The following is a 25,158-nucleotide window of genomic DNA, read 5'->3' on the forward strand; positions in this document are numbered from 1 at the left end:
GCTTTTGTTTGTCAAAAAATGCTTTATTTTACCTTTTTTTTTGAAGGAGTTTTCATAGGTTATAGAATTTGAGATTAATAGAGTTTTAGTTTTTTTTCTCCTTTTTAGTCCTCTTCCCCTCCCCCTGCCCCCATTGTCTTCTGGCTGCCTTGTTTCTGAAGAGAAATCATTGCTTAATTCCCCTGGTTATAATGTATTTTTTCTCCTCTCTCATGTTGCTTTAGAGATGTTTTTCTTTATCAGCAACTTGATTACATCTTACCTTGGTTTGGTTTTCTTTGAATTTTTCTTACACAGGGTTCACTGAACTTCTGGATTATAGGATTATAGTTTTTATCAAATTTGAAAATTTTTCAGCTGTTAATTGTTTTAAACATTTTCTGCCCACTCTTTTCTGGGACCCCAATAATATATATGCTGTGCTTTAAAAAAAATTTTATTTTATTTTTGGCTGTGCTGAATTTTGCTGCTGCGCAGGCTTTTCTCCAGTTTTGAGGGCTACTGCCTAGTTGCAGTGAGAGGGCTTCTTGTTGTGGACCGTGGGCTCTCCAGTGAGCAGGACTCAGTAGCTGCAGAGCACAGGCTGTGGAGAGCACGCTCAGTAGTCACAGCACATGTGCTTCGTTGCCTCACGACACGTGGGATCTTCCTGCACCAGAGATCAAACCCAATCTGCTGCATTGGCAGGGGAATCCTACCACTGAGCCACCAGGGAAGCCTTGTGGCACTTTTGATATTGCCTTACAGGTCCCTGAGATTCTAGTAATTTTTTCGGTTTTTGTTCCTTGGAAGGAAGAAAACCACACATATAGAATGTAACCATAGTTAGAGATTATCTGTGACTTTTTTAAAAAAAGAAAATGCATTTTCTGATGAATGAGAAGAAAAATCTGATCATGTTTTCATGATGCCCCTATTACCTATCACATTATAAATTCTAATCTTTCTTCCTTGTTTATTGACTTCATAATTTGGGGGGTTTTTAATATATATCTTTAATTTTTTATTATATAATGGGAATTAGCCAATTAACAATGTGTTGTGATAGTTTCAGGTGAACATCGAAGGGAACTTCATTACTTTTAACATCTTTTATCCTGTTCTTTTTGTTTCTTTAATAAGTATTCAATGTGTAAGTAGTTACCATATCAACAGGATGAATCAGACATGGAATCCTTCTGTTAGGGTGTTTACAGTACAGCCAGGAGAGAAAAGAAAAGAAAAAAAAAAAAAAATATATATATATATATATATATATATATATATATATAAAATCATCAAATCCAGGATAGAGATTAAATATTACCAAAAATGTTGTGGGAAACCAGAATGAAACATCTCAGTTGTTTACTATTTACATGTTGGACTTAAAACAGCCTTCCTCGAAAAAAATTCCATTTTAAAACCTGTTTCAAAAAATAAATAAATAAATAAAATAAAACCTGTTTCATGTTAATTTGGCTTACTTTTCATTTCATTTTAGGTATAATGTGTTTGTTTTTCAGAGTTTTGTTTTAGGTAGTTGTTAGCAGTATAACTGAGAAATTAAAATATATCCTTAGAAGCTGCATTATCAGGATGAGCTAACTAACTGCCTAGAAGAGAAGACTGAGGTTTTATGATCTTGTTTGATTTGACTCTCAGTGGAGGAATCAGACATCATTGATCTGGAGAAACGCTATTGGTTGCTGAAGGCTCAATCCCGAACTGGACGATTTGATTTAGAGACATTTGGCCCATTGGTTTCACCACCAATTCGTCCATCTCTAAGTGAAGGTAGGAATCATTATGTTTCTATGATGTTCCTTGCTAAACACACGAGACCAGCTTTTATTTCTAACCAATACATCTTTACTCCAAAAGGCCATAATGTTATAGGTTTGCAGGTTTCTTGCAAATAGTTCGGTGGGGAGGAAAATTAAATGGGAAATTAAGATTATAGTCTTGAGCATCCTATTCTACTTACGTAACCTTGCATAAATCAGTTTAGCTCTCTCATCTGTACATATGTGCTAATTAGTCGCTCAGTCATGTTCAACTCTTTGGCCCCATGGACTGTAGCCTGCCAGGCTCCTCTGTCCATGGGATTCTCTAGGTAAGAATACTGGCGGGGGATGCCATGCCGTCCTCCAGGGAATTCTCCCAACCCAGGAACCTAGGTTCTCTTGCGGCTCCTGCATTGGCAAGCAGGTTCTTTACCACTAGGTCCACCTGGGAAGCCTCCCTCTCACCTGTGTATTCTCATATATAAAATGTTTTGACCATGACAGTGGTTATGAAACTACTCCTATGGGTGCCTCAGAAACTCACTCCTGTAGTGCAGGGGTTAGGGAGGTGGCCACTGAACAGGGAAAGCTCTGGACTTCCACATACAGCCCCACCTCTGCCTCAGCTCAAGAACCTCCACAATTTTTCTTTCACATAAGAAGGTTCACTGGGGAATTCCCTAACGGTCCAGCAGTTAGGACTCCTCGATTTCACTGCCACGGGCCTGGGTTCAACTTCTGATTGAGAAGTAGGATCCTGTGCATGGCACAGCAGAAATTTTAAAAAAAGAAGAAAAAGGTTCCACAGTAGTGTCACTCCTTCCACCACCCAAAAAAAGATTAGGAAACCACTGGACTGGACCATATGTACAGTTCCCACTTAGCCCTAAATTTCTCATTGCTATCACTTAAAAAGATGGAAATGTAAACAGTAGTTGTCGGGTGATATCACAAAAACCACATATGGAGTCTGAATACTTGGGTTTTTCTTCTGGTTCAGACCTTGTTAAACTTTCTTTTGGCAAGTTGTTTAACTCCTCCTTAGCTATGATTTTCCTACTCTTTAAACTGAGGGCACAGAAGTAGAGTCTTGTAGACTATCTGTATTCTTCACATTCCCTGTGTATTTCAGAAATACTTGTTAGGGGAACCAGAACAGATAGGACATCAGCTACTTCAGAAGTGCAGTTGTGTTTTTAAACTTTTTAGAATTAGAGAGTGATAAGTCGTTTTATTTGAAAAAAAATTATTTCATTTCCATGTCTTATTAAAAGTTTGAAAACCACTGATTATATTATAAATTCCCTTTTATTTCTGAAATTTAAAATATTTATAATATTAAGTAGCACAAAGAAGACTGCAATACAGAATTTCTTTCTCTTATAGTGTATTATTTTTTTTTGCCTCAAGAAAGAGCTTAATGGAGCTTATTAATAACAGCACAGTATATCTTTGATATATGCAATTCAACTTTTCTTCTTTTTTCCTTTTTCTTCTCATTCTTTCCAAATAAGAATAGTTGTGGTCTCTGGCTTTTTTTTTCTCTGGTTCTTAATTTTTTTAATTTGGTTTTACTTTTTACATACTATAGTCATTTCTAGCTATAGGATTTGATATAAGATAGAGACAGGCAGGCAAACAGAACCAAACACTAAATGATAGTAATGTATTTTCTGTTAAAAAGTTAAGTTTTATAATTATATCAGGGAAAAAAAAACCTTCCTGAGACAGTGGGAGCTACTGATAAACTTTTATTTTTAATTCAGTAGTTTATGGGGAAAAGTCATGCCTCCTTTCATAAACATGTCATTAACATTAGGAAATTTGTTGATTCTGATTTATGTTGTCTTTTCCTATTTTACAGGTTTATTTAATGCTTTTGATGAAAATCGTGATAATCACATAGATTTTAAGGAGATATCCTGTGGGTTATCAGCTTGTTGCAGAGGACCTCTGGCAGAAAGACAAAAATGTGAGTATATTAAACATTGTCACAAAATTTGCAAATGATAAGGAGAAAAATATCAGCATTCATTCATGTAGAAATCATCTGTGGATTAAGACTTAAATTTTCATTACTTTGGCAAATATCTATGTTGAAGTTCTAGTGAAGTCACTGTAAGGATTTAGTCATCTTTTTTTTTTTTTTTTTTTTTACTGTGGAGTGATTTGGAATCTTTGTCATTAGTAATGGGGTTGATTTTCCAGATGAGGTTGCAATTCATAATAAATGAACTACATCGATCATGATATCTTTGAAAATGTTAAGCATTTAGAAAATATTTTCTGGTAGTCTATATAGAAAATTTTGTATCTTACATGACTTGAATTATAATTTATTTTCTGTCACTTCTATACATTAATACTTTATTAACAAAATGAAATTTATGATCAAAACACAATTTTATTAAATACTAAAAGTCTTTTAAACCTAGCTAAAAATGTTATGCCATAATTTATAAGCATTAGTATATTGCTTTAATAAATCTTAACCATATCTGAGAAAATGTAAGTTTACATTTAATTGGAATCTAATTCTAATATATTTACAAAAGTCATTATCTCTGTGTCTTTCAAAAATACAGTTTCACAAATGTTCCCTATTTTGGATATGTTACTTGTTAGAATTCTTTTTTCTTCTTTGATATGGTATACTGTTATTCCAATGTGACTTTATGATAGATTATTTGTTTCCATTAAAGTTCAAATACTAAATAAAGAGACTGACATCTTTGCTTCTCAGTTGAGGTTTATTATTGCCTTAATTTTTTAAAAATTGTTTTTTGCTAGTGCAAGTTAATAAGATAGAGTGATTCATTTGACGTTAATTAGCAAATGTTAGTATTTCTAATTGTTCAGTTTAGTCGCTCAGTCATGTCCGACTCTGCGACCCCGTGAATCACAGCACGCCAGGCCTCCCTGTCCATCACCAACTCCCGGAATTTACCCAAACTCATGTCCATCGAGTTGGTGATGCCATCCAGCCATCTCACCCTCTGTTGTCCCCTTCTCCTCCTGCCCCCAATCCCTCCCAGCATCAGGGTCTTTACCAATGAGTCAACTCTTCGCATGAGGTGGCCAAAGTACTGGAGTTTGAGCTTTAGCATCAATCCTTCCAATGATATACCCAGGACTGATCTCCTTTAGGATGGACTGGTTGGATCTCCTTGCAGTCCAAGGGACTCTCAAGAGTCTTCTCCAACACCACAGTTCAAAAGCATCAATTCTTCAGCGCTCAGCTTTCTTCACAGTCCAACTCTCACATCCATACATGACTACTGGAAAAACCATAGCCTTGACTAGGTGGACCTTTGTTGGCAAAGAAATGTCGCCGCTTTTGAATATGCTATCTAGGTTGGTCATAACTTTTCTTCCAAGGAGTAAGCGTCTTTTGATTTCATGGCTGCAGTCACTATCTGCAGTGATTTTGGAGCCCCCAAAAATAAAGTCTGACACTGTTTCCACTGTTTCCCCATGTATTTGCCAGGAAGTGATGGGACTAGATGCCATGATCTTAGTTTTTCTGAATGTTGAGCTTTAAGCCAACTTTTTGACTCTCCTCTTTCACTTTCATCAAGAGGCTTTTTACTATAGTAACTTGGATCTTATTAATATTTTTCAGTTTATAAGGAATTTAGCTGTAGATTTGGGGGAAGGATAAGGTTCTCCAGCCTGGCTAATGATTTGGAGAGAGAGACTTAGAAATGTGTGCAGGAAGCCCTACAAGTTCAGAGGACTTCCATGACATACTCTGCTCTAGATGAGAACTTAATCCAGAATGTACTTGCTTGAGAAACTTAGTAATTTTACTAGGGTAGCTTCTAGTAATATGTATTGTACTTCAGAGTATAAAAGTGATTTCCCTCCAAAAGAGTTTCTTCTGTTTAGTTTGTTTCAAGGTGTTTGATGTTGACCGTGATGGAGTTCTCTCCAGGGCTGAGCTGAGAAACATGGTGGTTGCACTCTTAGAGGTCTGGAAGGACAACCGCACTGATGATATACCGGTAAATTCTGCTTGTATATACATTTTGGTGCATGTTAACTTCACACCAACAGGAAAATGGAGTGAATAAAACTTTTAAAGAGATCAACAATAAAGGATTTGCTCTGACTTCTAGTTGCTATATTATCCTACTCAAAATATCTGTAGTTAAAAGTACAAAATTGGGAAGAGAATTTGCCTTAGAAAATTTAATAAACTGAATGTATTATAAATATTTGACCAAAATATCATATATTTTTGTTATTGCTTGGTCACTGAGTTGTGTTTGACTCCTTTGCAACCCCATGGACTGTAGCCTGGCTAGGCTCCTGTGTCCCTAGGATTTCCCAGGCACCAAAACTGGAGTGGGTTGTCATTTCCGTCTCCTTAGGATCTCCCCAACCAAGGGATTGAACCCATGTCTTCTGCATTGGCAGGCAGATTCTTTACCTCTAAGCCACCAGGGAAGCCCAACGTCATAAACTTAGTCACTGACTAATAAAAATGATATCTGCTTTTTTCTAATTACTTCTTTGTGTTTCTGTTTTTAAGGAATTACACATGGATCTATGTGACATTGTAGAAGGCATACTGAATGCACATGACACCACAAAGGTGAGTCCAGCTGGGACTGATTTTTTTCTAAGAATACCTCATACTTTGAATTGGTATATGTAGCTGGCATATATATTTAAATCTCTTCTACATTGTCTCAACCAAGTGCTTATTTGGACCAGTGGTTACAGTCCCTCCAAGTTGTCTCTAAAGACAGCCCATTCTATATTTCCAGTTTTAGTATATGTGCTATCGAAGCAAGCAAAGCCTATTCCATCTTTAAACAACTCCACTGAAGTGTTATGTACATAAAAAATTTATATTTTATAAGGTAGGCATGTTATAAAAATTAAGTATACACAGTCCTTGCCATCTACAGTTTATAATCTTTATTTCTCCCATTTTAATAAGTTACAGAAAGGCTAACCTTGTACTGAGCAAAGGAAACGCTGGAAAAATGAAAACACATTGTATGATTCCATTTATATGAAGTTTGAGAATAGAGACAAAACCAGCAAATGGTAATAGGTGTTATATAGTGGTTTTGCAGATGAGTGATTCAACTGGGAGGGACCATAAGGAGATGATGGAAATGACTATCTTAATCTGGATACATACATTGTTTTACAAAATTTCTAAAGTAATATTGGTAAAAGTCTCTTCTGAGTTCTTTAATAGCACCCAGAATAACCATGTAATAAAAATAAGCGTGTACTTTACAAATAATAAATTCTTGAACTTAGTTTGACAACACTTATTAGTTAGGGATATTATAATAGGTTTTCTCCTGTAGCTTGCTGTGATTTTCCTACAGAATGTATGAAAAATGTAATTTTTGGTATACTTTGAAACCAAAAAAGAGTAACATGAAATTGTATTTTAGGGAAATATAATATAGATACTCATTTTTTATTTTTATTAAGTTCTTTTCAATCTCTAAAAACTCTGATGAAGTTGCTAGATATTTCTAAGAAGGAGGTCTTAGAAAATTGTTAGGATCAAAGCACATAATCCAGAGTCTGTAAAAATGCTTTCAAAATTAGCAAATACTTCATTTTCCCTACCTGGGGCCTTTTGTAGGTTCCATAGGTAACATTTGAACCAGAAGATAATGTGAGTTATTTCCCAGGTGTTGTTGAAAGAAGAAGATGGTGATAAATTATCCTCATTGCCATTGACTACTTTAATGAAGTTTGGTTACTTTTAAATTTATCCTGGCTGTCCTATTTCTCAGATGAACAGATAGCACCTGCCTTAAATTGTTAGATTTCTTTCAGACAAATAATCGTTAAAAGTTTAATAAACCAGATTTTACTCAAATAAAAAATGAGGGCATTCTTAATATGAGATCTTTTAAAATACTGTTTCTCTTTCAGATGGGTCATCTTACTCTAGAAGACTATCAAATCTGGAGTGTGAAAAATGTTCTTGCCAATGAATTTTTGAATCTACTTTTCCAGGTATGTTTAAGGTAAATGACAGATACAGAGGGCAGTGATACCAGTAGTTCTGCATCTTTTCCATTACATAGTAGTTACTGTCATCTAAGCTACAAAACCATATATTATTAAAAAACTACATTATCCTATATACCACCTGAAAGATGGTGAGATAAAGCATGAGTGCCTACTGAAGTTTCTCAAAGTCATGAAGTGTTAGAAAAGTGGAATATAGCTGATTATGTTTATCTTAAAACTCAGAGCAGAATGTAAACACAAAATAATTTAAATTGTAAAAGCCATTATAATTGCTATTTTTCTTCAAAGACCCCTCATAAGGCTGTAGAACAGAGATGGTTCAGAAATAAGCACCTGTAAATTTTTCACAAAATATTCAATCTTTCTAGTTAAGAGATTCTCCTAGATGCAAAATTATTTCTGTTTTTTTCTAATTCTTTATAAGGTCCAAAAAAGATCAAAGGAGAAGGAAGAAAGAATAGCTGCTAGGAATAAGCAGCCAGATTTTAACTGTTTTCTCAGTTAAAATATTTCTCTTGCTCCCATTTTAAAAAATAGTTTATGGTTTCCATTTTTCATAGTTTTTCATAAATATGTAAGTTGACTTAATAGTGATATTTTAGATTCTTCTTATTTTCCTTTCCTTATAAAAGCACCCCTGTGAAAGTCAGAAAAGTTTGGTATCTTTGTCTTTATCATGATCTTCCATTATAAATAAAAAGGTCTATGACATAACTGTTAGAATAAATGGAAATTGAACTCTGCCTAATGGGTAATTACTAACTAATGTATATTTAAAGCATATGCAATCTGATACGCTTATAATAGCCATTTAAATCACTAAGCTACTCCACTGTCAATTTTCAACAGAAATTTAAGTTGATGGCTTTGGAAAATTAAAAATGTACAAAAGTAATATAAATCACTACTGTAAACAGAAGTGACTTACTTGATAATATGAAAATTGATGAGCTCTTTTTTTAATCTCACTTAAAATAATATTCTCAAATTTTAAGTCATAATTAGTTATATAAACATTTTGGCCACTTGAGTTTGTATTTGCATCATCCTGTAGCTCTCAGGTAGCAAAGCATTTTGAATTTTTGTATTGCCTCGACTATTTTCTCATGCTTATCAGGGACTTGCAGTGACAGTATTTTCCTGTGATTCTAATTTATAAATAAGCGAATGCTTGAGATTTGTTTTTGTATGTCAGTGTTTCCAGCATTATATTAAACAGTTGAAAGATTTTTTTCATGAGTACCCATTACCCATTATCATCTGCATTTTACCATGCTCACTTTTTCCCATATTTAGACATGCTTTTAAAACTTTATGTTCACTTAATATATGTGTAAACAGATTGGCCTGAATTATCCAGATGGGTCCAGTCTAATCACACGAGTCCTTAGAAGTGGAAAACTTTTCCCAGCTATGGTCAGGAAAAAGAGATGGCATTGGGAGCAGGGCTAGAGAGGTACAGCTCTGCTAGCTTTGAAGATAGAGAAAGAGCCGTGAGCATAGGATTGTGGGTGAATTTTAGACACTGAAAAACGGAAGGAAGCATATTCTTCCTTTGACCTCCAGAAAGGAATACCACCCTGTTACCATCTTGATTTTTAGCCTGGAGGGATCTGTATCTTACTTTTGACCTGCATAACTGTAAGATAATAAATTTGTGTTGTTTTAAACTATAAATTTTGTGATAATTTATTACAACAGTAATAAAAATCCAGTACAGAGGGAGATAACCCATATTTATGGATTGGAAGGCTCAATGTGTTAAAGGTGTCAGTTTCCCTTCAGTTGACTTAAAGACTTGTGCACTCAAAATCAGAATCCCCAGAAGCTCATTTTGTCACTGAGATTTTGTAGAACTTGACCAGAGGATTCTAAGTACACAGGGAAGTATGAGGGTCAAAAATATAGCAAAGAAGAAATTCAGGAACAATGGATTTATATTACCAGATATTAGAGCTTTTTATAAAATAGCAACAGTGTTACAACAGTGTGATGTCTGCATAAAGTTAGATCAACCAATGGAACAACATTGAGAGTTCTTACACAGACCTACACAGGTGTGATCACTTGATTTATAACAAAGAAAACATTGCATTGCAGAGGAGAAGGGGTAGTCTTTTCAGTAAGTGGTACTGGATTAATTAGTATTCCTGTGGGAAAAACTATGCATCATTATTCACCCCATTACATGAAAAATAATTTTAGACCCTGTTACACAAAGTGAAGTAAGTCAGAGAAAAACAAATATTGTATATTAATGCATATATATGGAATCTAGAAAAACAGCACTGATGAACCTGTTTGCAGGGAAGCAATAGACATGCAGATGTAGAGAACAGAATTGTGCCACAGCAGGAGAAGGAGAGGGTAGGAGGAATTGAGAAAGTAACACTGACATATATACACTGTCGGGTATAAAACAGATGACTGGTAGGAGGCTGCGGTGTAACACAGGGAGCCCAGCCTGGTACTCTGTGATGACCTATAAGGGTGGGATGGGAGCAGGAAGGGAGGCTTAGGATGGAAGGGCTCTTATGTGTAATTATGACTGATTCAGGCTTCCCTGGTGGCTCAGACAGTGAAGAATCTGCCTGCAATGCAGGAGACCCAGGTTCGATCCCTGAGTCAGAAAGAGTCCCTGGAGAAGGGAATGGCTACCCACTCCAGTATTCTTGCCTGGAGAATTCCATGGTCAGAGGAGCCTGGCGGGCTATAGTCTGTGGGACTGCAAAGAGTCAGACACAACTGAGCAACTAATGTGGCTGGTTCACAATGGAGGCCAGTGCAGCATTGTAAAGCAATTATCCTGCAGTTAAAAATAAACAAATTTTTTAAAAGTAATTTTAGGTAGATTATAAATTAATAAATTTGGAAAGTAAAGAATAAAGTGTCTAGAAAATAACATAGATATTTTAATGACTTTGAGATTGCAAAGAGTTCTTAAACAGTGCAGAGCTCACCAAGCACAAAGAAAAGTTTTAAGTTGGACTTTAGTAAAATTAAGAATTCTTTTTTTCAAGAGATGCCATTAAGAAAATGATAAGAATTTATTTGCTTTACTTGTGTCCAGCAAGACTTCTGTATAGAGCATGTGTGTGCTAGTCACTCAGTCATGTTCGACTCTTTTTGACCCCCTGGACTGTAGTCCGCCAGGTTCCTCTGTCCATGGAACTCTGCAGACAAGAATACTGGAGTGGGTTGCCATGCCCTGCATTGGCAGGCATGTTCTTTACCTCTAGCGCCACCTGAGAAGCCCATCCAGGGCATACAAAGAACAACAACCAATGGGAAACAAGGCAGAAGCTTAATATTAAAATGTACAAAAAACCTGAATGGGTACTTCACAAAAGAGAATATCCAAATAGCTAATAATTATGAAAGGGGGCTAACTTCTTTAGTCATAATGAAAATACATATTAAAATTGTACTTGGAATACCATTAGACAGCCACTAGAATGGTTAGCCTTGAAGTAATACTGAAGCATTGTTGAAGATAATAAGAAAGTGTAACTCTTTCACATTGCCAGAAGGAATATAAATTCTTGCAAGTATTGGGTGTTTTTATATATACTCTATAGAAACTTGTATATCTGAACACCAAAAGATGTAGAATAATTTCTTCTAGTCACTTCTTATTACAGCCCCAAACAGAAAATGACCTACCTACCTGTCAGCAATAAATACATAAAAGTAAATGGTGAGACTTACATACACATGGTTTAATTTAAAGCAATAAAAATAAATATATTACTGCTACACACAACCACATCAAGGAATCTTACATAATGTGGAATGGGAAATACTGGACCAGAAAAGCAGACAAAAGGCAATCCATGGTGTGGAATTCAGGGTAGTGAATACATCAGAGGGTGCTTAGTGTCTGGGAAGGAACTCAAAGTGGAGCTTTGGGGGAGGTAGCAATGTTCTGTTTCTTGACTAGATGAAGGTCATGTGAAACTAACACAACATTATAAATCAACTATATTTCAGTTTAAAAAACCTTTAAAAAGTATTGCCTCAACAATAAAAGAATGAACTATTGATAAATGGATGAGTCTCATAAACCTAATTTGTGTATTGTTAAAAATTTTACCTCAAAGGTAAACAAAATTATAAACAGGCAGGCTGATATATTTACAGGGAGCTGTACTAATATCTATAACTTACTTTGAAATACATGCAAAAATTAAGATGGATTAATAGATGAATTGAGGGACAGATAGATGAAGTATAATAAAATGTTAATGTCAGAATTAGGTAATGAGTATGAGGTGTTCAGTGTAAAATTCTTTCAACTTTTCTGTATTTTTTATATTTTTCATGATAATATGGGGGGGGTGGGGAATGACTTCTTTTATAATGATTTAGAGAAGGCAAATAAATTGAGGAGAAAATGAGCCTTTAAAAGCATACTTAGAACTTCCGTAGTGGTCCAGTGGTTAAGAATTTGCCTGCCAGAAAAAAAGAATCTGCCTGCGAATGCAGGAGACACAGGTTCAGTCCCTGGTCTGGGAAGGTTCCACATGCTGTGGAGCAGCTAAGCTGTGGGCCACTGCTGCTGTTTCTGCGTGCTACAACTACTGAAGCCCACTCACCCTAGAGGCCATGCTCCACAACAAGAAAAGCCTCACCCACAGTGCGAACCCCGGGCACTGCAAGAGAGTAGCCCTCACTCACTGCAGCTGGATAAAGCCCGGGCAGCAACAAAGACCAGGCATAGCCAAAAATAAATAAGTAAATTCTCTTTTTAAAAGCGTATTTAGTGCTAGTAGCATTAATGTTCTTCTTAATGTTCTTCTTAGCTGTTGAAGTTGAAATGCTACCTTTATCGTTCATTTCCGGTATCCTTTTCATCTCCCCTTTACCTTTCTACCCAAGTGCCATAGTATGCTCTTCAGATTTCCGGAAAGAAGATAATATTCTCTGTGTGAGATAATTAAGGTATATAGTATTAATGAAACATTCTAAAAAGTAGTTTTTTCCTTCTTTCTTTCTCCTTTTCTTCCTTTCTCTCTGTCTCTCTTTCCCGCCCGCCCCCCCCCCCCACACAGATTTGGAAATTGCTTCCATTGAAATGATTTATTTCTTTAAAAAAAAAAAAGTTCAGATTTGCTCAAGTGGATCATTTGGTAATTCATCAGCTAAAAGCTATTGCTAGTTTAGGTTCCCGTCTAGAAGTGGATCCTATATAGAGAATGTGAAATATTCTCTAGTCCAGTTATTGGCACCAATGAAGTTTAATTTACCATTTTATTTCTAGGTATGTCACATAGTTCTGGGGTTAAGACCAGCTACTCCAGAAGAGGAAGGACAAATTATTAGGTAAGTTTATAGATACAATCTGTGTATATTTTCATTAAATAGTTACAATTTCTGACATCTGAAATATATTGTTACTGTGATGACTTGGTATATTGTATGCGTTCTGAAAGAATTCCCCCCTCTGAGTTAATTAAGGCACCCATCACCATCACATATCTTATAATGAAAATTTGTATCTTTTTACCAATCTCTCTCCCAGCTCCTGGCAGCCTCTTTTCTATTCTGTTTCTGAATTCAGCTTTTTTTTGGATACCGTGCAATATTTGTCTTTCTCTGTCCGGCTTATTTCATTTAGAATAATACCCTCAAGCTTCATCTGTGTGTTTTTGTAAAGACATGATTTCCTATTTTGAAAGCCTGAATAAAATTCCATTTTATATATTCATAAACAGCACCTTTTCTTCATAGTTTCATCTGTTTTGGGACACTTGGATTGTTTCCATGCCTTGGCTATTGTGAGTAATATTGCAGTGAATGTGAGAGTAGAGCTGTCTCTTCAAGCTGATGAAGCGATCCGTATCAAGACATATCACCATTAGGTTGTCAAAAGCCAGAGGCAGAGCTTTTAAAGCAGTAACAGCATTAAGATACCTGTGTGTATCCTTCATAAAATTTAAAGCGCTGAAAGAAAAAGAACACTGTAGCCAAGAATTCTATATCCCCAAAAAATATTTCTTTAAGAGTGATTTGGATTTTGAAATGAATTCTTATATATGACTCTTATAGCAGTAAAAGAAAAAAATAGGTAAATTTGGCTTCATGTAAATTAAAAACTTGTTCTTCGAAGGGCATTGTCATGAAACTGAAAGGAAAACCTACGAACTGATGCATATTTGTAAATGATAGATCTGACACGAGTCAGGTAACTAGAATATATAAAGAACTCCTGCAACTCATCAACCAAAATATAGCTCAATGTATAAAGAACTCCTACAACTCATCAACCAAAATATAACTCAATGTATAAAGAACTCCTACAACTCATCAACCAAAATATAGCTCAGTTTATAAAGAACTCCTACAACTCATCAACCAAAATATAGCCCAATTTAAAACAGGCAAGGGACTTCAATGCACATTTCTCCAGAGATGATATACACAAATGATATACACATGGTTGTCCAGCAGTTGAAAAGATGCTCAAAATCGTTTGTCATTAAGGAAATGCAACTCAAAACTACATGAAATTCCACTTTGTACCTACTAGGATGTAATTTTGATGTAGAGAATTTGGGATTCTTATTGCGTCACTGGTAGAGTTTGTAAAATGGTGTAACTGCTATAGAAAACAAGTTAGTATTTCCTCAAAATTGCAATTACCACATAACTCTGCAATTCCCTTCTAGGTATTTATCTAAAAAATTGAAAATAGGCACTAAAATGCTTGTACCCAGATCTTCCTATTAGCACTGTTCACAATAGCCATAAGGTGGGAACAGCCCAATATCAATCAGTAAGGTGAATGGTTAAACAAAATGTATATATATGCCATGAAATATCACTCAGCCATAAAAAGAAATGATGTACTGATACATTATATGACATGGATGAACCTCGCAAATGAAAGAAGCTAGACACAAGAGGTGATGTATTATACAATTCCATGTATATGAAATATCCAAAATAGGTAAAACTAAACTATCAGGACAGAAAGCAGATTGGGGATTGTTAAGGGCTAGGGAAAAGGAGTAATAGAAAATAACTGCTTAGCTGTGGTGTATGAAATTGTTTTGGGGAAATTCGTATAACATAAAATTAACCATTGTAAAGCATATGTAATATTCAGTGACATTTAGTACAGTCAGAATGTGCAGAGACCACCTTATGTTATATGAATTTCTTCTCAATAAGAATAGTGTTTTTAAAAATCACATTGTGACACCACTTCACACCCACTAGATAGATTTGTGATAAAAAAGACAGACAATAACAAGTGTTAGTGAGAATAATGGAGCAACTGCAACCCTCATACAATAGTGATGGGGAAATTAAATGGTGCAGCTGCTTTAGAAAACAGTGTGCCTGTTGCACATTATCAGGTATTAGATAAGCAAAACATATAGCAAGACGCTGTGGAATACTACTCAGTAATAATAATTTTTAAAAAAGCACAAAGTAATAGTATCTGCTCCAACATAGATGAACTTCAAAAACATTATGCTAAATAAAAGAGGTCCGATGCAAGAGACCATGTGTTATAACATTCCATTTATTTATTTAATTCCCTTGCCCATTTTAAAATTGTGAAATGTTCAGAAATGGCAACCCACTTCAGTATTCTCACCCAGGAAATCCCATGGACAGAGGAGCCTGACTGGTGCAGTCCATGGGGGTCCCAAGAGTCGGACACGATTTAACAACTATACAACAATATATCTAATATAGAAAGAACTCTTAAAAATCAAAGTTAAAAAAATACCCAAAAAAATGTATAGAAAAAAGGACAAAAGACATGAATAAACAATTCACCAAAAAGCTATATAATGGCTCATCTTCATATAAAAGGATCAAATTGACTTTATAATAAGAGAAGTACAAACCAAAGCTACCCTGAGACATCATTTGTCTCTTTTGCACATTGTCAAAAAATAATTTTGACAAGCCACTAATGGCAGTGCTGGGAGAACAGGCATTGTTAAACCCTGCTATCAGGAGTGTGTGACTCAGACAATAAAGAATTCACTTGTAGTCCAGAGATCTGAGTTAGATCTCTGGGAAGATCCCCTAGAGAAGGGAATGGCAGCTATCCACTCCCAATATTTTTACCTGGAGAATTCCATGGATAGAGGAGCCTGGTGTGGGCCACAGTCCATGGGGTCGCAAAGAGTCATGCATAACTGTGTGACTTTTTAAGAGATAGAAAATAAACTAGTGGTGTCATGAGGCTGAGGGCAGTAATTTGACTAAAAAAATGACTAAAAATAAAGCATACCCTTCTGGGGGTATCTGAAATAGTCTAAAATTGGATTGTGGTAATGGTTGCACATGTCTGTAAATTTGCCAAAATCATTGAGTTCTACACTTAATTCAGATAACTTGTATGTTATTAAATTATTCCTCAGTGAAGCTGTTTTTGAAACATCAGTTGGAGGCTTAATAGTGGTATTATGACTCCTGAAATTGGCTTATCAGTGTTTCACTAATTTAATATGTGGCCATTTCCCAAGTATATCTGTTTCATACTTTTCCTTTGAAAAGTTTCTAATGATAACTTGTGGGTGTATGGTCATCTGTTTTACACACCGTTTGATGTACTGAATTTCTTTTGTATGTAGAGGATGGTTAGAACGAGAAAGCAGGTATGGTCTGCAACCAGGACACAATTGGTTTATCATCGCTATGCAGTGGTGGCAGCAGTGGAAAGAATATGTCAAATATGTAAGTAAGATTCCTATTTATCTACATTTAAAATAAGATTTTCAGCTCCATCAGACTTTATGTGACTACTGGACAGTAATAAAATGCTCCAACCTAGAAAAAGATTTGAAGGTGAAAGAAATGAATGCCTATATGATGCTTGCTAAGGACCAACCTGCTTTTCTAAAAAGCAAGTTGCAGAGGAAGTAATAGATTCACTAAGAAATCAAGTACTATATACTTACTATTTATAGCACATTATGAAAACAAAAGTATGAGACTGTAATTCTCACTTGGACAGTGGTTAGCAATTCTGATTGCATAGCAGAATCACATAGAAAGCTTTAAAAAAAATTCCTGAGCAAACAAATTTATAAAGCATAATTGGAGAAAGGGAGTGAATTAATTTAAATAAGTCATTTTTGTATACTGAAAATTTTCTTTTGAAATCTAATTTAAATGGAATGCATTTTGTCAGTATGAACGCTATTAGAAAAGCTGTGAGAAGATCAATATATCTTTAATGATTTGCCAAGAAGTCTACAAACTGAAGTCTAAACATATGATTAATAATTTAAATACTCAGGCCTAATTCACAGGCCATAGGTCAGTGTGATTCTATTGTTCTGTTGTCCATACAATTATGACTTACTTAGTTAATAGTTGAATTTAAAATACTGACGGCTCTAAATCTATACTTAATGTAGATTGCCAGTTTTTAATCATTTGTATACTGTGGTCACCATTTTTTTGCTGTATAATTTCCATACTATTATTTTCTTAGTTATATTTATATAAATAACTTTATCATTTTTATGTAAATAAATATATCTTATTTTAAATCTTATTTATGTCACTATCTTAAATAGAAATCAGTGTCACATTTCAGAAATAGAAGATCAAAGTAAAAATAAATTTAATGGAAATATATTAAATTCCAAGTAGTGTTGCCTTTTGAAGACTGATACTGAGGCCTATTCTCTGTTAAAAAGAGAAATTATCAAGTATTAGATTGGCATATCAAGTATTCAGTTAGCACATTAACACCAAACTGAGACCCTTTCCTCAAAGTAATCAAAGGACTGGAAGAGAATTGAATAGGGAATAATTTTTTCACTGTGAAGTAGAGTTATTTAAAACCCAACATAATCTGCTACCTTTCATATATTTTAAGAAAGTTAATAAATAATAGAAGATACTAACATTTGGATCAGTAATAAAGACTATGAATCTGTGTGCTTCTGAATTATTTGAAGTTCTAACAATAAAGCTATTTAACTTTTCTTAGTTCAGTAGAGTTAATTGGTATGTAGAAAGCAATCTAGGTTTTATTCTCATTCTTCTTGCCACTCTTGAGTAAATCACTGTAATTTCTTCAGAACTGGCTTTTGAAGAATCTACATATTGATAGTGTTCACCTGGTTTACAGATCAAAGAGGCAAAAAACATCTAATAAAATATTGATAAAATGTCTCCTTGTTTTGGCTAAAATTAGGGCTTCCCTTGTGGCTCAGATGATAAAGCATCTTCCTGCAATGTGGGAGACCTGGATTCAGTCCCTGGGTCGGGAAGATCATCTGGAGAAGGAAATGGCAACCCACTCCAGTACTCTTGCCTGGAAAATTCCACGCTCAGAGGAGCCTGGTAGGCTACAGTCCATGGAATTGCAAAGAGTCAGACACGACTGAGCAACTTCACAGGGATGCTCTAATTGTATTAAAAGAATCTAAACCTTGCACTGTGCTGTTGCTATGATTTGATGTTTCTCTTAAGTTTCAGTTAGTTACTTTCTAAGTGGTGCCTTCAAGCCCCCCATCCATTCATCAGTTTCATCTACTAAAATTTATGTCGCTGTTTACTGAATACCACTTTAGTTCCTCTAGCCATGCTGTCTCTCTCCTCAGATGCCTCTGGGACCTTGTTCTACTGGTTAGCACCTTTAGTCTTTCTCTTTACCTTCACTTAAAAATATCCTGATCTTTTAAAAGCGCTCACAGATACATATTCCCATAGCACCTTCCCTTCTGCTTCTCCTCAGTCTTAGTTATCTCTGTTTTCTATGTGTTGTTTGCTGATTTTTTTTTCCTCACAAATAAGCTTAGTAGAAAATAATTCTGTGCTAGCTGCCTCTGCTTCTAGGGCTCTGTATGTGTGTTTAGTCACTCATATGTGCCTGACTCTTTTTGACCCCATGTGCTGCGTGTTGTCAGCCAGGCGTGGCCTCTTCCATGGAATTTTTCAGGCAAGGATACTGGAATGGGTTGCCATGTTCCTCCTCCAGGGCATCTACCCAACTGACAGAGGGATTGAATCTGCGTCTCCTGCATTGGCAGGCAGACTCTTTCCCACTAGTGCCACCTGGGAAGCTGCCTCTCCTGATTCTTCTCTGGTCATTCAGACTCAGTATCCTTCCTAGATTCTTCTGCCACCAATCCTATAGATACTGTTCCCTCCTTATTCTTCATATGCCGTAGTCCCCAGTCTATATCTCATCTCATTCTCTGTCCTGAGCACTAGACTCAAATGTCCACAGAATCTCAAACCAAAATAAGCTCATTCCCAAAATGATCCCATTCACTTATACATCTTATCTTATGAAGATGTCACTCATCTAGTCATCTTAAGTCAGCATCTCATGTTCTACTTTGGAATTATCTGTGCCCTTCTTTCATACACAATTAGTTGCCACTTTTTTTTTTTTGTCTCCTAAATCCATGCTCTCTCTCCATCTCCTTATTTCTGGTTCTAGCTTTATGGTTGAGTATCTCAGCATCTCTTGCCTAAATTATTATGGAAGTCTTTTAACTTGTGTCTCAATTTTCACTTTCTGCCTGCTTTTTGCACGCTATAGAGTTATTTTTAAAACAAAAACTGGATTATCCTATCCCCTATTTAGAAGCCTCTCACAGAAGAATCCTGTCAATATAATGTTAGATGGAGGAAAAAGAAGCAATATGCTGTATTTAAAATGTGTTTTCTGACAACAACCAGAAGGATAGTTTATATTTACTAAATGCCAGACAATTTACGTGTGTCACTCATGTAATCTTCATATAACTCTGAGATTCTAATATCCTAGTTTTTACCTATAAAGAAACTGAGGCTTGTAAGTTTATTTTATGAAAGGCTGCATAGCTGGTAATTCAGTACCCTGCCCTTAATTCTAACTGTATCCCCCACATTTATTTTTTATAGATATGTGTATATGTTCAGTCACAAAAAATAAAGGAAACACATCAAAATGTCAACTATAGTTAATGCTAAATGATGGAATCTGAGTACTTGTGATGTTTAGTTTCTTCATGTTTTTCTATATTTTCTATAATAACAATGTAATCTTTAATAATAAAAGAATAAATACTATTGAGCTTTTTAATATTGATAAAAACCTTCCATGATTTTCAACTTTCAACAGAATAAAGTCTAAATTACTTTATGTGGTACAGGGTCGCTTGCAGTCTGTTCCCATTCTACCTTACCAGTTTTACTTATATACACTATTATTCTTTGAAGAAATTAAAACTCAGTTATACATCCAAATGTTTTAAGTGCCATAGCCAGCCACAGGCGAATTAGAAACAGTAGACAGTTGGGGGGTTCATTTTTGAAGGCTGCATAATTGTCAGATTATTGAATTTTACCTTTTAATTTCTGACTTCATGTATTTTAGGATGCCAGCCCTGTTGTGATTGAGCCATCATCTGTGCTGAATGGAGGAAAATATTCATTTGGAACAGCGGTACATCCTATAGAGCAGAGTGAAGATAGAATTGGAGGAGGCAGCCCAAGTTATGTGAACACCGCCGAAGAAAAATTTTCAGACAACGTTTCTAGTGCATCTGAAGCCTCAGAAACTGCTGGCAGTGGTCAGTACGACTTATTTTCCGTGAGGTTTAGGCAGGGTCATTTCTTAAAGTGGTACAGTTTGTCAGAGAGTATGCTTAGTGGAATATGGGCATCAGGCTTCCATTCACAGAAACAGATTTTGAATGAAATAGTCAATTAACAGATTCTTGAATGTATTAGTAGCTTTACAAAGAGGAACTCTTCTATATTCTATGTCATTAATCTCTCAATTTGAAAATATTTTCACAGTTTTCATTGATTAGGTCAGTCTTTCCATATTGTTATTAAATCATTTTGTTAATAAATTTAGAGAAGCCATTTTTGAAGAAAATCTAAGTTTTTATCTCCAGAACTCTAACCATAGCACACCTTCATTGAATCAAATGCATCCTCATATTAGATTCAGACGTTCCAGGCTGGAATTTGGGAGTTATTTTGTCAACATATTTAGAAAGAATTGATAGTTCAGTTCAGTTCAGTTGCTCAGTCGTGTCCGACTCTCTGCGACCCCATGAATCGCAGCACACCAGGCCTCCCTGTCCATCACCAACTCCTGGAGTTCACTCAGACTCAGGTCCATCAAGTCAGTGATGCCATCCAGCCATCTCATCCTCTGTCGTCCCTTTCTCCTCCTGCCCCCAATCCCTCCCAGCATCAAAGTCTTTCCCAATGAGTCAGCTCTTCGTAATGTTGCCCATAATCCCCTTTGGCTGTTGATACCTACCTAAAACTTAGTAGTTTTACCCTTACGTGAAAGGTGCTTTGCTATATTTTGGCCCAAATGAATTTAGTTGATTCCTGTTATTCTCCAGGACTCTCAGTCTTATTCATTTGTTTCATCTTTGAGATTTTTCTTCTCCTTTTCTGTGGAGCAAGAAGGCAAATTGAACACAACTAGCATTTTCTCTACAGAACTCCTTGTAGAATCTCAGTTTGGTTTAGTCGCTCAGTCGTGTCTGACTCTTTGCTACCCCAGGGACTGCAGCATGCCAGGCTTCCCTGTCCATCACCAACCCCCAGAGCTTGCTCAAGCTCATGTCCATGGAGTCAGTGATGCCATCCAATCATCCCATCCTCTGTTGTCCCCCTCTCTTCCTGCCTCCAATCTTTCCCAGCATCAGGGTCATTGCCAATGAGGCAGTTCTTTGCATCAGATGGCCAAAGTATTGAGCTTCAGCTTCAGCGTGAGTCCTTCTAATGAGTATTCAGGACTGATTTCCTTTAGGATTGACTGGTTTGATCTCCTTGGCATCCAAGGGACTCTCAAGAGCTTTCTCCACACCACAGTTCAAAAGCATCAGTTCTTCGGTGCTCTCTTTCCCCATCTGATGTTATTACAGAGATCACTCAGCAGTCCTAAAAGTGCTGTCTTTGATCAGCTTTTCACTGTTTCTTGACCCTCCCTCAGGTCCTTTTCGATATATGCTCATTTTGCACACAGCTCAGCTCTGTGCTGTCCATGTGCAGAGCAGCACCACAAGTAGAAGGTTAAAAGTGGTTGATGACTAGAATGTTTACCAAAGATTAACGTGTGGTTGAGAGTTGAAATACCTTAAGATACCATTCAGGTTCACAACTCTTTTAAGTCAGACTTACCTATCATTTTCCTGTATGTATTTTTCTGTTGTAACATCCATGCCTTCCTTTCAAATAGATTTGTTAGGGAACAGTTTCTTCTGTCCTAGCATTCTCCATTCTCCTGTTGGCATTCTTGTTTTAGCTCCTGCTCTTTGGTTTAGAGACTTGTTATCACCCTTATCTACTAAGAACCTTTGCGGGCAGGCAGAAGAGAATTAAGGAAAGATATGGGAGAGTCCAGCTGCTTGGCTGTATTTCTTCCTTTCCTATCAGAGGACAGAATTCTTGTGAATTATTAGATATTCTAGGAGTCTGGCCAAATGTTCATTTGATAATAGCTTTTAAAACTTTTATTCTACCTAGTGTTATTCTAGATATTTTCCAGAAAGGAATACCTCTGTGTCTTCTACACAATTACAGAATCTAACACTGTACTGACATGTCCACAGAATAATAGCATTAACCTAATACATGGACATTGAGTTCATATCTTCAAGCCTATTTTGTGTATAATAAAACAGAGATTCCATCTTCTTTGTCCTTACAGGCTTTCTGTATTCTGCCACACCAGGAGCAGACATGTGCTTTGCTCGACAACATAACACTTCTGACAATAACAACCAGTGTTTACTGGGAGCCAATGGGAATATTTTATTGCACCTCAATCCTCAGAAGCCAGGGGCTATTGATAACCAGCCACTAGTAACTCAAGAACCAGTAAAGGTAAGTAATTTGACATCTCTTTCAAGTTGCTAATAAATTTCATTCTAAAGAGTTCAGCACATAGAAAATGTTTGTGATTCATTTTATTAACCCGTTGTAGATAGAAATGTTTCTGTGAGAGTATTTTATGACTTACTACTTGGATAGACTCGGTTTAGTGATCCTTGGAAATGTTATTTTTCTTACTTAGAACAGCTGCTATGAAAATGTAGTTTCACGTGTATATGAAAAAAGCTTTTTAAACAAATAATACTTTTGACTGTTGGAAAGAAGTCTATGAAAGCCATCCTTAATATTTTCAAATGTTCCAGTGATTTTCTTTCAAGTGATTTACCTTGAGTTTCCGTTCTTAGATAGTTTATTTTGAAAGTTCAAAATAAAAACCTTTTAGAAAATTATTTTTTTTTCTAGTAATGTGAAACTGAGTAGTGACATGTGTTTATTTTCCTGTGTCTAGGTTTTGTTAAAACACAAGAGACTAATTTTAAAAACCCAACATTTGGGGGATTTCCCTGATAGTCCAGTGGTTAGGACTCCGAGCTTTCACTGCTGTGGGCCTGGGTTCCATCCCTGGTCTGGAAACTTAAGGTCCCACAAGCCAAGAGGTGGGGCCAAAAAAGTCGACATTTACATTCCATTCTTTCTAAGGCTACATCATTAACATTAGAAGGAGGACGATTAAAACGAACCCCACAGCTGGTCCATGGAAGAGATTATGAGATGGTCCCAGAACCTGTTTGGAGAGCACTTTATCACTGGTATGGAGCAAACCTGGCCCTACCTAGACCTGTAAGTACAGCCAGTATTGCCTTATATAAGCAGCATTTATAATAGGTCCTTCTATTAATTCACTATATGAACCTCACTGCCCACAAATTAGTTCTTAACCAAGATAGAGCTTTTGATACCTGTTCAAATTAGTTGAATAAATTTTAGATTCTTTTATGTTCATTCATTCATTTACTCATACATTTATTGAGCACTGTATTAGATACTAACCACAAAATGATATTCCTTTGGGAATGGGCAACTTATATAAAGCAGAGGAAATAATCACTGGACTAAATAGAGTCAAGGAATTATGAGGCTAGGCAGTTACATAAGTCATCCACACAAACACAGACATTAAGATAATGCAGAACTTATACTGGAGCAGAAGTCTGAGAGCCAGTGCCAAGACGTTCAGAGTGGTGCAGATGTTATTTCTAAACCTGTTATTCCCGTTAGCCACACAGACATCCACTTAGCTGTTCTGGATTTTGTGGTTTGTCTTTTTGAAGGAGGGACATAACAAGATCACAATAGATGATAATAATAATTCAAACCCGGATTGTGACCATTAATAGAATAAGTCGTTTAGAGCATAAGTAAAATGCTCTGAAGTAATTTAAAGGGCTTGGAGTGTGTAATATCAAAATATTAGTTAAGTCTACAGCATCATTTTGCTTATACAGTAAACAGCGGTATTCATTGCCTTGAATACTCTTTACGTTATTGATGCAGTAAAATACTTTATAAGCAGATTCTTTTGCTATATCAAAAAACACTCTCCCTTATATAATGTCCAAACTAGAACTTTTTTATACCAGGAAGGTTTTACATGGATAAAATACAGTAAGTTAGATCACTTCCAAAAAGAGTAAAACTCTGCTGTATATCCATAGTCTATACTTTTAATAATGATTTTGTCATTAATACTTATGTTTACAAAAATTATGTTTAAATCTTAATCAGGAATTTAGGGTTTGTATTTGTTGCCTCCAAAAGGTTTTTACTATATTTATCAACAGAACTCCTAGGTAGTTACATGTAAATATGAATATACATAGATGTATATGTATCCATATTCTTTATTTATTGGGGTTTGGGGTAGTCCTTGAATTAATCACTTAATTTCTGGGACTTTCCTGCTCTATCTAATATTCTGTACCTGTAAGGGAATCATTGTGATAATTGGATAGATGTTTCATGGATAGATGGATGGATAGATGCAGTTTGATATTTTAGAGTCTGCCTGGATTCACACTGAGTTCAGTTCAGTTCAGTTGCCCAGTTGTGTCCAACTCTTTGCTACCCCATGGACTGCAGTACACCAGGCTTCCCTGTCCTTCACCAACTTCCGGAACTTACTCAAACTCATGTCCATCAAGCCGGTGATGCCATCCAACCATCTCATCCTCTGTCGTCCCTTCTCCTGCCTTCCAATCTTTCCCCGCATCAGGGTCTTTTCCAATGAGTAAGTTGTTCGCATCGGGTGGCTTCAGGACTGATTTCCTTTAGGATTTATTGGCTTGATACCCTTGCAGTCCAAGGGACTCTCAACAGTCTTCTCCAACACCACAGTTCAAAAGCATCAGTATTTTAATCTCTAAATCTTAGTTTCCTCTTCTGTAAAATGGAGTTAACAATAGTATCTACCTCATTAGACTTGTTTTGATAAGTAAATAATCCATATGAGTAGCACAGCATCTGAGTTATAGTAATGGTCAGTAGCAAATTTTGCCTGTTGCTGCTGTCATCATCATTATAATTATTAAATGAGTTTTTTCAA

The 25,158-nt window shown here is 35.9% G+C and overlaps 1 protein-coding gene across 1 annotated transcript in view; it reads left to right on the forward strand.

The window, feature by feature from the left end:
* Positions 1-25,158, forward strand: part of USP32 (ubiquitin specific peptidase 32) — a 164,461-nt gene that overhangs the window by 102,445 nt on the left and 36,858 nt on the right. The window contains exons 8-17 of the mRNA XM_068977410.1: positions 1,645-1,776; positions 3,631-3,738; positions 5,655-5,770; positions 6,301-6,363; positions 7,680-7,763; positions 13,042-13,103; positions 16,379-16,481; positions 20,131-20,326; positions 22,432-22,607; positions 23,256-23,396. Coding sequence (XP_068833511.1) covers positions 1,645-1,776; positions 3,631-3,738; positions 5,655-5,770; positions 6,301-6,363; positions 7,680-7,763; positions 13,042-13,103; positions 16,379-16,481; positions 20,131-20,326; positions 22,432-22,607; positions 23,256-23,396 — 1,181 coding nt within the window. The remainder of the gene's footprint in view (positions 1-1,644; positions 1,777-3,630; positions 3,739-5,654; positions 5,771-6,300; positions 6,364-7,679; positions 7,764-13,041; positions 13,104-16,378; positions 16,482-20,130; positions 20,327-22,431; positions 22,608-23,255; positions 23,397-25,158) is intronic.

Source organism: Capricornis sumatraensis, chromosome 8, assembly GCF_032405125.1.
Source record: "Capricornis sumatraensis isolate serow.1 chromosome 8, serow.2, whole genome shotgun sequence".
NCBI lineage: Eukaryota > Metazoa > Chordata > Mammalia > Artiodactyla > Bovidae > Capricornis > Capricornis sumatraensis.